At 39.4% G+C, this 16,911-nt stretch overlaps 1 protein-coding gene across 1 annotated transcript in view; it reads right to left on the bottom strand.

The window, feature by feature from the left end:
* Positions 1-15,537, bottom strand: part of ano3 (anoctamin 3) — a gene marked incomplete at both ends in the record, with an annotated part of 153,238 nt that extends 137,701 nt beyond the window's left edge. The window contains one exon of the mRNA XM_080737314.1: positions 15,492-15,537. Coding sequence (XP_080593440.1) covers positions 15,492-15,537 — 46 coding nt within the window. The remainder of the gene's footprint in view (positions 1-15,491) is intronic.
* Between the last annotated feature and the right edge of the window lie 1,374 nt (positions 15,538-16,911).

Here is a 16,911-nt window from a genome sequence, read left to right as displayed (position 1 = left end):
GTTGAGGCCTCCGATTAATTAATTCATTTTATTAAAAATCCCGGACTAGATCGGGATAGGCACCCCGGAATACGTCGCGCCGCCGACAGTATAGATTGAGTTTTTTTGGGGGGGCTCTAAACTTTATTCTAAACCATTTTCAATGGAATAAATCGTCGGACCATCTAGAATCACTCGTTGGAAAGCGTAGGACGAGCCAGGACCACCCACATCTCTACAAGCAGCTCAGGGTAAGTAAAATAGCAAAGAAAAAACATTGTATTGTATTGAAAAAATCACACTTGTGTGAACTGAGCGGTGGTGTGTGTGTGTGTGTGTGTGTGTGTGTGTGTGTGTGTGTGTGTGTGTGTGTGTGTGTGTGTGTGTGCAACAGCGCCCCTCCCTTAACATGTGTGGTCAGAAAAGGTTACTGCAGGGCAGGCTACGGACACGGAGACAGACAGACAGACAGACAAACAGACAGACAGACAGACCCACACACACGGCCACGTATAGGAGCGTTGTGACCACCGCTCAAAAATCCCAAACTTGTCTGGGATAGGCACAAGAAGGGTAAATACATTAATAATTTGAAATTCACGCAGTGCAGCCTGACTGCAGCAGGTGTTCTGAGCCTTTGATTAGGCAGCGGTCTGTTATCCAGAAATAACACAGTGCTGATTTCAACGATTGACCAATCAGAATCAAGCATTCAAACAAGCTGTGTAATAAAATAAGTGTATGATACACTTAATAGCAGGGGTGTCAATTGGGTATGGCAGGGGTATGCAGCTGCCATACCCTGGGTCCAAGGTATGGCAGGGGTATGCAGCTGCCATACCCTGGGTCCAGGGGGGAAAATAAAAGTAGCTTTTAAATATAAATCCATGAATGTCTGTTTGTCTATGGTTATTATGTTGTTAAATTACAGTAAAATAACTACAAATGCAACATTTTACAAAATGGTCACTTTAACAAGGTATTATAATTATATTCTCCCCATCTTGACAACATGGTATATCCCCAGGTTCCGCAGGTCAGCTGCACAGGTGCAATGCATTATTGTTAATTGTGGCACGTTTACTAACATGCCACTGACGCTACTGCTTCACAGAGGTTAGCTTGGGATAAAAGCTTTAAAACAAACAGCAGCAAATGTTTCAAATGTATTTGAATAGCAGAGATATTAAAGTCAACATGTGTTTAAAGGCGATGTACAGTACCTCTCTCTGTGTGTCTGTCTGTCTCTCTCCCTCCTTCTCTGTGCCTCTCTCTCGCCCTCTCTCTCTCTCTCTCACACACACACACACACACACACACACACACACACACACACACACACACACACACACACACACACACACACACACACACACACACACACACACACACACACACACACACACACACACACACACACACACACACAGACAGAGTGGACCAGCCTCCACTAGACAGTCTGCAGTAGTATTTTCCATTAGAAACGTGAGCTGAGGATTGTTTGATGTCTTATAGATTTTCCATTACAGTAACTCTACACTGGGCTGTGTGTGGAGCGTCCTCTCCGTCCGCTCTGAGGACTAGACACCATGTGAGGTCCTTTCGTTTGGTTTGCCAACAACTACCGCTGATTTACAAGGCGACGACGGCGTTGCCTCACGATGCGACGTGAGCTTGTAAATCAGTTGTTGTTTGTTGCTGGCGGCACCGGCGGCGAGTGATGGAGTATAAATTGAGTTTTGCATAAAGCACAATGTTGCTTGTTTTGTCCCTCCTCCTCTGCCGTAGTGTCATTAACTCTGCATTCTGCAAGTAATGTCAATATATACTCATAAATATTGCATCCGACGTTTTTTTTTTTTTTTTTTTTTCACCCGGAAAATAAACATTTTAACCGCGATGATCCGTTCTTTAGTTATGGACAAAAACAGATTTCTAGATAAACAGTTTTTTTCTAAATCTAATAGCATTTTAGTCAGGAACACTCACATCAAAGTAGCATTTATTGCAACAAATGCAATACAAATAAAGGGCTCGGGCAATTCTCCATATTTCTACGTGTCATTAGTTCGGAGATATTCACTGAATTTAGTGCATGCATGCCTGCTAAGCTAAATCAGGGAACTTTAAGCAAAACCCCCATAGGGATACAATTAGAGAACAATAGCAATACGTTGTCATATTAGCTCCACTTAGCAGGCATAAAATCACAAGTATTTGAGCCTATTCCAGACTCTGGTCAAAAGGTGGAGGCTGGGGTGGAGGAGGCAGCTAAGCAGGAGCGGATCCGAGGCTTCAGATCCAAGACAAGCTGGGCTATAGTGAATGCAAGCCGTGTTTAAAGGAGCCTCCCCTAATGAGCGAGAGCTCTGATTGGATTATGACAGTGTGATGTCATGACCAGCAGATCTGTGAATGAGTAGTATAGGATCTGACGGACAGCTGACTGCAGCTGGGCGGCGAGACTCTTTTGTCCTGCATAAACTAATGTTGTGCTTTATAGGGAGCGGACATTTGTGGATTACGTCATCTCTGGTTCTAAGCATCGGATATCAACCGGGGACGCTTCATACAGCATGTTGCCCATTCATTCATAAAATGGTAAATGGTGCATTTATATAGCGCTTTTATCCAAAGCGCTTTACAATGTGCATTACATTCACCCACTCACACACACATTCATACACCGGTGGCGGTGGAAACCATGCAAGGCACCAACCAGCTCACCAGGAGCAACTTGGGGTTCAGTGTCTTGCCCAAGGACACTTCGACATGTAGACAGGAGAAGCTGGGATTTGAACCACCGACCCATGGATCATTGGCCAACCCACTCTACCTCCTGAGCTACAGCCGCCCCATTCATACTTCCGCAATCACTGAAAATAAAATAACGGAAATGGGTGGGAGGAGTAGGACGAAGGCTCTACGTCCCCCTGGTGGGGGCTCCTCACTGGCAGGTGAGTCAGTAGGATGCAACAGCAGAGATAACAAGAAATGTGTGTGTGGGCAGAAATCAATTGGCATGACAACTACATTGGAAAAAGCACAAAAAAGCACAGAAAACATAGAAATATCAAAAATGTAACAAACTTTATAGTCTAATATAATAAGAGTCACTCCACTTCTTAGAGGACGAAATATGGCTCCCAGCCTGTCAAATAATCACTGTTGGTTTAATAAAGTACTGAATGGTTTAGGACAGGGGTCTTCAAAGTGTTCAGGCCAAGGACCCCTTAGTCGAGAGAGAGATGAAGCAGGGACCCCCCACAACCCATAGATACTATAGTTTAGTTTCATCCTTTGACACATTCATCAATGTATTTTTGGGTTCATCTAAATTTGTGTTTCCAGATATTTAACCACCTGAACCGTCAATACCTTTCACTCTGTACTTAGTCTCCTCTTTTTCCCCGCTACACCAAACTGAAAATAGACGTTCTACAAGGCGTTGTGAGCTTGTAGATCTGCTATTTTTGGCTAAAGTTCCCAGAATATGGAGGCTAGGGTTCAAGTGGTTGAGGAGAAGAAAGGTTTCTATCACACAAAAGATTTTGAGGACCCCCTTTAGTAACTCTGAGGACCCCCGAGGGGTCCCGGACCCCCTGGTTTAGTACCAAAACACCAGCCTGGTCTTGTTGCTTCATGGTGAAGCATCCAGTCTGGTGAACGTGTCTCTCCCATTCTGAGCTACAGAGAGTTGATTTGTCTTCATTTAATCTCTTTAAATCTTGCCTCAACCATACGTTCTTTTTTTCTCTGCTGCCACTCATTCAGCATAAGATCTAAGCTTTTCCACTAAAGCCTGGATGCTTAGCCCAGATAGATTACTATCACCTTAAGACCGTATCGGGGATTAGAGAGGATTTGGAGAAAATAAGACTTCATATTCAGTGGACTCTGAGACTCTCTGCTCTGCTGTGAGTCTCAACAACAGGTCTGTCTTTCCCTGGAAGTCAATCAGAAAGCCAGAGAGAAGCTTCAGAAAGTAGGGGTGTAACAATATAGTAACTGAATCAAAAAATCGTTTTTAATTTGCAATGATCTACTATATCGATATGCGAAAGCAATTATCGTACTGTTTGGCTCTGTATATCCTATCATATCGTTTAAAATGCGAATAATCGGTATCGAATCATTTTGCAATGCAGATAATCTATTGTATGGAAACTAAGTATTTGTGCCTTGTATTTAACCATTTTAAGAGGGAAAATGAAAAAGAGGGGTCTAATTACTTTTCCATTCCATAAAGCTACTCTTGGTTTATCGATAAATGTCTGTAATCTCTGTGTTCATGTCAAGGTGCGGGTTTGTCCATACAGTATGTGTTGTAATATAATGTTCATGTATTTGCTAAAGAATCAGTGTTTACTTATTTATATCCATAATGATAGATTTTTCCCTTAAAAAACCTGCTCTATTGACACTTTTCACACAGATTTAATGTCTTTGCTAAATAGTTACTATATCGATTTTAAATCATTGAATCGAATCGCCATGAATGAACCAATATCGTCCATGTATCGTATCGTCAACCATGTATCGTATCGTCAACCATGTATCGTGATGCGTATCGAATCGTTCAAAATTTGTTTAAAATGTATCACCCCTATCAGAAAGAGCCTTAATACCCAGAAAGAGTATCGTATCTCACTGCACTTCTTACATCTTTAATATGGTATTGTCATATCCTTCCACTTCTTAAGATCTTTAATCTGGTAGGATCTCATCATATCACTGCACATCTTACATGTTTAATAGGGCTTGGTCAGATCACTTGTTACATCTTACAATCTGGTATCGTCATAACAGTCCTCTTCTTAAGATCTTTAATCTGGTATCATATCATCAAATCACTCCACTTCTTAAGATCTTTAACACATTTAGACCTGAGGCTGATTTTAAAAACGCCTTTTAAACCTCAATCTAAGTTTTCTGCTACTGTGTATTTAATACTTTTGTGAGACTCAAGTAGGAACGATCATTTACAAAAAACAAAACAGCAACAATATAATGTTGTACACTGTATGTCTAGGCCAAGTCTAGCCATTGAAAAAACGTTCACTTTTACCTATGCCAGTAAACTCTAGCTCTCACAGTAAACACCAAAACCTTCATGACTTGACAATGCTTCTGCTTCCCTGGCTACGTCTGACAGTAAACAATAACAAAACGTCCTGAACTTAGCAGCAGTAAACAACACCACACTCCTGTCGTCTTGGCCTAGCAGTTGAGACGTATTTTAGACGTCTAATAGCCAGAGAAATGCTCATAAGTAGTGTTTGTTCATGAACTGATCTGCCATGTATTTCATCTCACTTGCGGTGCGAGTTTTGGCACCCATGGTGAGCTTTGTGGCCGGTCATGGAGCATGCCCAGATGAGTGTTCTTCAGTACTGTAGAACCACCTGGTATGGATGCTTGTCTGCAGCCCTAAAGTCACAACTGCTGCAACAACTGAACATTTGTTCAAAGATAGTTGGACAACCACTTCAGAGGCTATATACATCTACGTATGATAACAGCATTCTAAGGTTGGCAAGAAATATTACCTCTAACAGTAGCCATGTGTTGCATAGAGAATATAGGCTGCAGCCTTTAGGAAGGAGATACGGTGTTCCAGAATACAATAAGGTCAGACTAAAAAGGTCCTTTGTCCGTCAGTAGCTTAATCAGTAGTTTGGCCAGGGGTAGGCTAGGTGGTGGACATTGCTCTGGTCTGTATTATCCTTACATGTAATCTGCCTATATAGATTTTAAGAGTGTGCTGATGATGATACTTGTAGATCAGGTCCCAGGAAAATAAAACAACACATTAAACTGTTTAAATCAATTCCAAAACTAAACCAGAAACAACTTGCAAAACATGAGATGGCGCCAGAGCCCCAGCTAAATGCCCGAATCCATCTCCATTGTATTACGCAACGCCCCAGTGCGTGCGTGTGCGCGTGACGATGTTTGCATGTCACATGACCGTAGACAGGATGTTATGAGAAATCGCCCTGTGTAGCCTAAAGCTAGTGTTAGCGGATCATAATTTGCCCATTCTGCCATGAAAAGAGGCTGTTCTGTGCCACAAAACATACATCAGAGATAAAGAGCTTTAGAGTCTGGGTGATGCATTGATTTAAATGGAGAAAATCGGCGGCGCGATGCTCTCAGCGTCTAATGGAAACAACCCGCGGTCATCGTCTAACCTCTACGGGTAGGTCCGACGTTACAGTAAGACTTTATATTGTTGCTGTAAATACTGTACAACGCGTCAAACGCGTCATTGGGCCTCCAGCGACATCAAAGAGATTGACGCGTTGACACCACGTGGGCGTTGGTTGAGTTAAGGCAGATCTTAATCAAGAGCAGACTACGCGAGGAAAACCACCAACGAAACGGATGAAGTATAGTAGAAACAACAGCAGTAACAGACATGTTGCTGAAGGCTGTCCAGGGACCACAGAGGAACAGGAGCTAATTGTGGAACATATTGATGTGGAAACACAAATGTTGATTCATGTACCTGTCCCTGGAGGGGGGGGGGGGGGGGGGGGGAGAGAGAGAGAGAGAGAGAGAGAGAGAGAGAGAGAGAAAGGGGGAACTGCTCCTTTAAAAGACTGATAGTCATTTGAAATGTTGAACAGTTAAACCAGATTAGATTAGATAAGTTTAACAACCTGATAGTTTGTGTTTTCCTGTGAAGAAAAAAAACCTGAACAACCAGCCTGTACATACAATGAAATGTGTACTATTAAAAAACCTGCCTCAATGTTGTGAGGAAAAGAGAGTTGAGCCAGAAGGCAAAGCTCTCCGTAGTGTCTACCGAGCAATCTGTGTTCCTTTACTCTTACCTATGGTCATGAAGTGTTGATCATGACCCAAATAATAAAATCGTGGATACAAGCGGACGAAATGGGTTTCCTCAGACGGGTGGCTGGTGTCTCCCTTAGAGATATAGGGTGAGAAGTTCAGACACCCGAGAGAGACTTGGAGTAGAATCACAGCTTATACTCACTCCACGGAGGTTAGGTTTAGGGTAAGGGTTAGAGTCGGGTGTGGAACAGATGACATGCAGTAACAGCGAAGCTATCCCCTTGAAAAGGAGTCAGCTTAGGTCAGGGGTGGGGCAACTTTGATGATGGAGAGGGCCACTATATTTTCACACTCACTCCAGAGGGCCACATGCATATACAGTCAAAAATAGCCGATCTACAAGCTCAAAAGTGCGACGCGTTTTGAGCTTGTAGATCGGCTATTTTTGAATTGGAACCCTAAATTATTTTTTCGCTATTCTTGAATTGGAATCCTGAAAAATAACATTTGTATTTAATTTTAAATGCTTTTATATGTTCTAATGTTGACTTTATGAAGTCTTAAATACAAATACAAATACATTGGACATGTAAAAGACTAACTAGTACTAGTCATTAACCCATTTAGGCCTGACCTAAGTTAGGCCTGAGCGAAGTTCAAATATTATTCAAAAAACTACAAAAACAAATATGTTGCTACATAGTGTACTGTACTGTACTACACTAAAATGTGTATTTTGTAATTACTAATATAGAGTGAAGAAATGAAAGTGGGTCATGTTTGGATATTTGGAATTGTAACAGCTGAAATAAATATATTATTATAGTATTTCGATATTAACCTGAGGGCTGCATTAAGTGAAGGTGGGGGCCGCATGTGGCCCTCGGGCCGCCAGTTGCCCATGTATGGCTTAGGTGGTTCTGGCATCCTGTACGGAAGCCTCCTTAGTGTCTCCCTGGGGGGGTCCTCGATGCACGTCCCACTGGGAGGAGACCCCGTGGCAGACCACAGACCAGATGGAAGGATTATATCTCCACACTGGCCTGCATGGGAACGCCTGGGGATTCCCCAAGAGAAGACTGAAAATCTCTGTTGGAACTGTTACCCCCGCAACCCGATTCCGGATAAGCGGTCGAAGATGCATGTATGGATAAACAGCTTGGAACGGCTGGGATTCTAACCCGGGTGTCCCACGTGAAAAGTCCAACATCGTAACCATCAGACCAAAGGGATATCCCCATGGACTGGGGGAGATGCTAGACTTGATGAAGCCATCGAGCGGAGGCAGTGCGTCACTGACTCACTGTGCTACACCAGCCCACATACTGTACAATGAATAGAACCTAACTAGAACACATACTGTACAATGAATAGAACCTAACTAGAACACATACTGTACAATGAATAGAACCTAACTAGAACACATACTGTACAATGAATAGAACCTAACTAGAACACATACTGTACAATGAATAGAACCTAACTAGAACACATACTGTACAATGAATAGAACCTAACTAGAACACATACTGTATAACGAATAGAACCTAACTAGAACACATACTGTACAATGAATAGAACCTAACTAGAACACATACTGTACAATGAATAGAACCTAACTAGAACACATACTGTACAATGAATAGAACCTAACTAGAACACATACTGTATAACGAATAGAACCTAACTAGAACACATACTGTACAATGAATAGAACCTAACTAGAACACATACTGTACAATGAATAGAACCTAACTAGAACACATACTGTACAATGAATAGAACCTAACTAGAACACATACTGTATAACGAATAGAACCTAACTAGAACACATACTGTACAATGAATAGAACCTAACTAGAACACATACTGTACAATGAATAGAACCTAACTAGAACACATACTGTACAATGAATAGAACCTAACTAGAACACATACTGTATAACGAATAGAACCTAACTAGAACACATACTGTACAATGAATAGAACCTAACTAGAACACATACTGTACAATGAATAGAACCTAACTAGAACACATACTGTACAATGAATAGAACCTAACTAGAACACATACTGTACAATGAATAGAACCTAACTAGCACACATACTGTACAATGAATAGAACCTAACTAGAACACATACTGTATAACGAATAGAACCTAACTAGAACACATACTGTACAATGAATAGAACCTAACTAGAACACATACTGTACAATGAATAGAACCTAACTAGAACACATACTGTACAATGAATAGAACCTAACTAGAACACATACTGTACAATGAATAGAACCTAACTAGAACACATACTGTACAATGAATAGAACCTAACTAGAACACATACTGTACAATGAATAGAACCTAACTAGAACACATACTGTACAATGAATAGAACCTAACTAGAACACATACTGTACAATGAATAGAACCTAACTAAAACACATACTGTACAATGAATAGAACCTAACTAGAACACATACTGTACAATGAATAGAACCTAACTAGAACACATACTGTACAACAAATAGAACCTAACTAGAACACATACTGTACAATGAATAGAACCTAACTAGAACACATACTGTACAATGAATAGAACCTAACTAGAACACATACTGTACAACAAATAGAACCTAACTAGAACACATACTGTACAATGAATAGAACCTAACTAGAACACATACTGTACAATGAATAGAACCTAACTAGAACACATACTGTACAATGAATAGAACCTAACTAAAACACATACTGTACAATGAATAGAACCTAACTAGAACACATACTGTACAATGAATAGAACCTAACTAAAACACATACTGTACAATGAATAGAACCTAACTAGAACACATACTGTACAATGAATAGAACCTAACTAAAACACATACTGTACAATGAATAGAACCTAACTAAAACACATACTGTACAATGAATAGAACCTAACTAGAACACATACTGTACAATGAATAGAACCTAACTAAAACACATACTGTACAATGAATAGAACCTAACTAGAACACATACTGTACAATGAATAGAACCTAACTAAAACACATACTGTACAATGAATAGAACCTAACTAGAACACATACTGTACAATGAATAGAACCTAACTAGAACACATACTGTACAACAAATAGAACCTAACTAGAACACATACTGTACAACGAATAGAACCTAACTAGAACACATACTGTACAATGAATAGAACCTAACTAGAACACATACTGTACAATGAATAGAACCTAACTAGAACACATACTGTACAATGAATAGAACCTAACTAGAACACATACTGTATAACGAATAGAACCTAACTAGAACACATACTGTACAATGAATAGAACCTAACTAGAACACATACTGTACAATGAATAGAACCTAACTAGAACACATACTGTACAATGAATAGAACCTAACTAGAACACATACTGTACAATGAATAGAACCTAACTAGAACACATACTGTACAATGAATAGAACCTAACTAGAACACATACTGTACAATGAATAGAACCTAACTAAAACACATACTGTACAATGAATAGAACCTAACTAGAACACATACTGTACAATGAATAGAACCTAACTAGAACACATACTGTACAATGAATAGAACCTAACTAGAACACATACTGTACAACGAATAGAACCTAACTAGAACACATACTGTACAATGAATAGAACCTAACTAGAACACATACTGTACAACAAATAGAACCTAACTAGAACACATACTGTACAACGAATAGAACCTAACTAGAACACATACTGTACAATGAATAGAACCTAACTAGAACACATACTGTACAATGAATAGAACCTAACTAGAACACATACTGTACAACAAATAGAACCTAACTAGAACACATACTGTACAACAAATAGAACCTAACTAGAACACATACTGTACAACAAATAGAACCTAACTAGAACACATACTGTACAACAAATAGAACCTAACTAGAACACATACTGTACAACAAATAGAACCTAACTAGAACACATACTGTACAACAAATAGAACCTAACTAGAACACATACTGTACAACAAATAGAACCTAACTAGAACACATACTGTACAACAAATAGAACCTAACTAGCATAAAATGAAATGTCTGCCATTAAAAACCAGAACAGCCTAACCATAGCCCACATACAATGAAACACAATGAAACATGTTCGTGTCAAGGACCCCCTAGCTAGCCTACTTTCCCTACAACAACATGGCATAATTTAGACCAGTGGTTTTCAACCTCTTTTTTCACATCAAGGTCCATTATTTATTCAGCATTTGAGCCATATGTGATGACATGTAACCTCTCAGACCAAACACACTTAATATTTTGTTATCTTTAGATAAGATTGTGTCCACAATTCCATGCTGTATTGATGTTGGTGCCATGGGACTGATAACAGGTCAATCAAAAATAACAATTCCTCTACATTCTCTAATTGTGTCGACCTCTTGTAAATTAAGTAGCCTAGTGCAGATGCCAAATCCATTTGGTTTCATTTTACGCTCTCAAGAGCTAATAATCTATCATATGGGTCCATTTAGTTACAAACTCTCCTCCATCATTTAGCTGGGGACCACCTGGAACCCCCTCAAGGACCACTGGTGGTCCCTGGAACGTTGATTGAGATCCAATGATTTAGATATTAGCAGTCTATACTCTCTATATTATGTGCATAATTACACATCAGTCCAGAGAAGGTTATTATTAACATGCCTCTCATCTCAAATGGTGGACACTTCAATCAGACCCCAGGCCAGCTGGCACATCATGAATAAATGATAACTCATACAGCACTACAGTATGTTGAGAATAAATGATAACTCATACAGCACTACAGTATGTTGAGAATAAATGATAACTCATACAGCACTACAGTATGTTGAGAATAAATGATAACTCATACAGCACTACAGTATGTTGAGAATAAATGATAACTCATACAGCACTACAGTATGTTGAGAATAAATGATAACACATACAGCACTACAGTATGTTGAGAATAAATGATAACTCATACAGCACTACAGTATGTTGAGAATAAATGATAACACATACAGCACTACAGTATGTTGAGAATAAATGATAACTCATACAGCACTACAGTATGTTGAGAATAAATGATAACTCATACAGCACTACAGTATGTTGAGAATAAATGATAACTCATACAGCACTACAGTATGTTGAGAATAAATGATAACACATACAGCACTACAGTATGTTGAGAATAAATGATAACTCATACAGCACTACAGTATGTTGAGAATAAATGATAACACATACAGCACTACAGTATGTTGAGAATAAATGATAACTCATACAGCACTACAGTATGTTGAGAATAAATGATAACACATACAGCACTACAGTATGTTGAGAATAAATGATAACTCATACAGCACTACAGTATGTTGAGAATAAATGATAACACATACAGCACTACAGTATGTTGAGAATAAATGATAACTCATACAGCACTACAGTATGTTGAGAATAAATGATAACACATACAGCACTACAGTATGTTGAGAATAAATGATAACACATACAGCACTACAGTATGTTGAGAATAAATGATAACTCATACAGCACTACAGTATGTTGAGAATAGACACTCATTCAACGACCAACCCATGAATGGGAGACTTGCTGCATTGATGCTTTCACTGAGCCAGTGTCGTCATTTCAGCAAAAGCTAGGCTATGGCAAAGATGGGAGTCCTCATGGAAAAGAGGCATTACATTTTGGATAACACGGTTCTATTGTGAAAATAGCAGATCTAAATGCTCACAACGCCTCGCAGCGCAATGCCTCACAATGTCTGAAAAAAATGCCTTTACACAGGTTTCTATGGTTTCTTTATGCTGGATACGGCAGCCTGGAACGGTTTTTCAAGTGCAGCTTAACTTGGCATGTTAGTAAACGTGCCACAATTAACAATAATGCATTGCACATGTGCAGCTGACCTGCGGAACCTGTGAATATACCATTTTGTCAAGCTGGGGAGAATAAGTGTGGAAAATATAATTATAATACCTTGGTAAGTGACCATTATGTTACATTTTGAATTTGTAGTTATTTTACTGTAATTTAACAACATAATAACCAGCGTAGATAGACAAAGAGACATTCATGGATTTATATTTAAAAGTAACTTTTATCGCCCCCCCCCCCCCCCCCCCCCCCCCTGGACCCAGGGTATGGCAGCTGCATACCCGTGCCATACCCAATTGACGCCCCTGCACTGAACCTAACAGAACAGCTGTTTTCAGCAAAGCACACTGACAACAACAGAGATAGGTCACTGTAAACTCCATGCTTTCACTAGCCTCAACATCTTAATGAATTGAATACTCAACCATATGGACCACAATGGTAACCAACAGGCCCCTAGGGCTTGATGTGTTATCCTTTTAACAAAGCATTGTAAATCGTTGCTCTGCTACTAATTGCAAACTGTTAATAAAGTCTTCAATCAATCACAGTTCAGTACCTTTTCTTGCGTTCAAAAGACAAACAGATGTCTTTCCTCCTGCATTAGAGTCTATTTGTTTTCATTGCTCTAAGCATAACCAGACCTATAGTATATGATGTGTTTTGTGACGTATTATGGAGTTAGATTAGCTGGTTATCATAATGGCAACAGGTGCACTATAGGACCAAGATGTTAATATCGTCACTGTCGGGCAGAAACCTCGTATCTCCAAGTTTCAAATTTGTAGGTATTTTCGCTAAGTAAAGCGCTGCTTCATCATACAAGGCCGTCGCATAAAAGTAGTGAAAACAGCTGATCTATAAGCACACAACGCCTCGCGGTGCGAGGCGTTGTGTGCTTGTAGATCGGCTGTTTTCACTAGTTTAGTTCATTTTTCAAATGATAAATACAAAATGAACGCTTTTGGACATACAAGGTTTCCACCCGACAACGACGATATATTTTTATATGTACTGTATATATGTGAAAGATAAAGTGTACATCGGGGGTGCCCAAAAGGTAGATGGTGATCTACCAGTAGATCACAAAGGCTGTGCAGGTAGATCACATGGCATGACCATGAAAATATAATTAAAATATAAAGAAGAATATTTATAAACAAAAATCACAAATCCCTCTTTTTGGCATCCGTCACTTGAATTGCCTACTTGATTAACATCAAGAAGCTTCCTTTGTGGCTTCTAAAGGCAAACCCCCAATGCAATGCTTTGACTAGACAAACCTAACACTTTTCCCCCAATTTTTCCACCCCAAAGTTTGTCATTATGTAACGCTGCTATTTTCCATCCGGTAATTTTTGGGGTGGGTAGATCATGTTGAGCTGGTCATTTTAAAAGTAGCTCTTAAGACAGACTGGACTCCCCTGGTGTACATGATCATTACATGCTCAAACATTCGACAATTAAGGCATAATATTTCTATAAATTGCTACCAAACCTGTATATCCATGTCATTTTGGGGCATAGGCTAACAAACAATAAGTTGAAGGATGTTCCTGCATTATGTAATTCAGTGGTCCGGGGACCACCAGTGGTCCTTGAGGGGGTTCCAGGTGGTCCCCAGCTAAATGATGGAGAGTTGGTAACCAAATGGACCCTTATTATAGATCTTTAACTCTAGATAGTGTAAAATGAAACCAAATGGACCTGTACGGTTTCATTTCACACTCAAGAGTTAACTCTAGGGTTGTAAGGGTTACTTTTAAAAAGGATTCCCCTACAGTTACAAGTTACTTGCAAAGAAAATGTAGTCAGTAACGTAATCTGATTATCACAATTTAAAAATTAACTACTAGTTACTTTCAATTACTTGGATTACTTTTTAGCAAAACTCTCTTTAATTAAATAAAACAAGTTTTACCATTGATAACTAGACAAGAATATTGAGCCTATGAAATTAGGAAAAGAACAACAGAATTTTACTTAAGCGAAGTGGCAGTACTTTATGCTGACTAGATTTGATTATTTTATTTTTTTATATAACTTATTTGTAAAATTGATGAGGGCAAGGGGAGAATGTAATCCAGCATGTAACTCCCATCATTCAGATCCGTTACTGTAATCCAGATTACACATGTAAAAATGTAACCTGAGACTTTACAAGTTACCTGTTTTTTGTTATCTGATTTACACGTAATCCTGTTACATCCGTTACTTAACAACCCTGGTTAAATCATTGTTAATCATCCGCATTACATAATTAACACACAATTAGAGATAGTTAAAGAATCGTTATTTTGCCTGCCACTCTCCTTTAAGCCTTGGCACCAACATCAATACAGCATGGCTGAAATTGTGGACAAACTCTTAATCAACGACGACAACAACAAAATATTCTCAGGTTTCGGGTCAGAGAGGCTAAAATGTTCATCAAATGGTGGTCCGTGACATGAGAGAGAGAGAGAGAGAAAGAGAGAGAGAGAGAGAGAGAGAGAGAGAGAGAGAGAGAGAGAGAGAGAGAGAGTGGGATGACAGCCTACAACATCACCAACTCTGCGTCACACACTCATCCCACATTACAACTACAATCAATACATAGAAATAAAGAAAGACAGAAAAGTGCTGGAGGCAATTCAATTAAAGTCCAATTAAAACAACAACAACAACAAACATAATATGATCCTACATCATGCACATCACGTGCCAACAATTAACAGTCAGAATGCAAAGTGTTTTTATATTAAATTAAACCAACCTTTGTGTTGTCTGAAGGACTGAATGGAGCCTGAATGATGCACCATCATAGCGTCCTTATTATATGAATGATGATGTCCTTATATGGATGTGTCCTTATGGATCCCGCATCCTTATCAATACACCGCTGTTAAACCATAAGGTGAATAAGGAGCGCGGAGGAGATGATGCTCTGTACATTCTCACGATGGAAATGACTCTCTCTCTCTCTCTCTCTCTCTCTCTCGTGTGCGTATGTGTGCGTGTCTCTCTCTCTCTCTCTAGCTCTCTCCCTCACTCTGTGTGTGTGTGTGTGTGTGTGTGTGTGTGTGTGTGTGTGTGTGTGTGTGTGTGTGCGTGCGCGTGCGTGCGTCTCAGAGCGATGCGATACGCCCCCCCCCTCCACCTGTCTAAGCTCCGTGGGAGTTGCCATGGCAACGTGTGCTAGGGGAGGTCCTGTGATGTTACACGCACATCGGTGACCCATCGAAAACGTTCCCTATAGGTGGCGGTGTTGAGTCCAAAGTAAACTCAAAGTGTGGTGGATTATTTTAGCCTATTATTTTTATTATAATTTTTTTCTTAGTTTCTTTTTATCTTTTTATTTTATTTCATGGCAAAACAAAAACAGATCTTACACAAAATATGGGATCTGAGAATAAATAAATAAATAAAATTGATTGATTGAAAATTGTGTTAAAAAAATAAAAAATGGAGAAAAGTAGGCTACAAGTATCCACCTCTTTCCGCGGGAATTTACTGGAGAATGTTTTGCACCACACCTCCGGGTTAACAGCAGACATACAAGCTCACGTCGTGTCGCATATACAGCCGCTGTGAGCTTGTAGATCACACTCGGCTGCGACGCCGCGGAAGCTACGTCCAATTTCTGCGCAATGCACGATGGGATGTTGGAAACTTGTGGATAGTCAATACAATGAAAAAATGTAGTACAGTACAAGTACAGTTAAACACCCTGCCTAAAAGGAGAAATATTTTTTTGGTATTCAATTCATATGATCATCACATGCTTAAACATTCGACAATGGTCTAATATTTCTAGAAATGGCTAAATCCTGTAGGCTATATATCCACGTCATGTTGGGGCATAAACAAGAAGTTGAAGATAAAACAATAAAAAATAAAATAAACATTGTGACATATGTCACAATGTCAGTGGTTTTCAAGTTAGGATCCCCGGTCCCCACTGAGATGATGTCTCACTCAACAGCAAACAAACCAACATAAAGTTTAAGTGTATAGAGGGTATCTGCACATTTATAAAGAGACAATTTAAGGACTTTTTAATGCCTCTAAAATGACAAATTAAACATTGTCCAAATTGTGAAATATTAGAGGCAGAAAATGTGAAAATAGTAGATCTACATGCTCACAACTCCTTGCAACTCGAGGCGTTGTGAGCATGTAGATCTGCTATTTCC

The sequence above is a fragment of the Nannobrachium achirus genome (genome assembly GCF_963921795.1).
Source record: "Nannobrachium achirus genome assembly, chromosome: 11".
Taxonomy (NCBI): domain Eukaryota; kingdom Metazoa; phylum Chordata; class Actinopteri; order Myctophiformes; family Myctophidae; genus Nannobrachium; species Nannobrachium achirus.
This window is presented reverse-complemented; position numbering and strand designations above follow the sequence as displayed.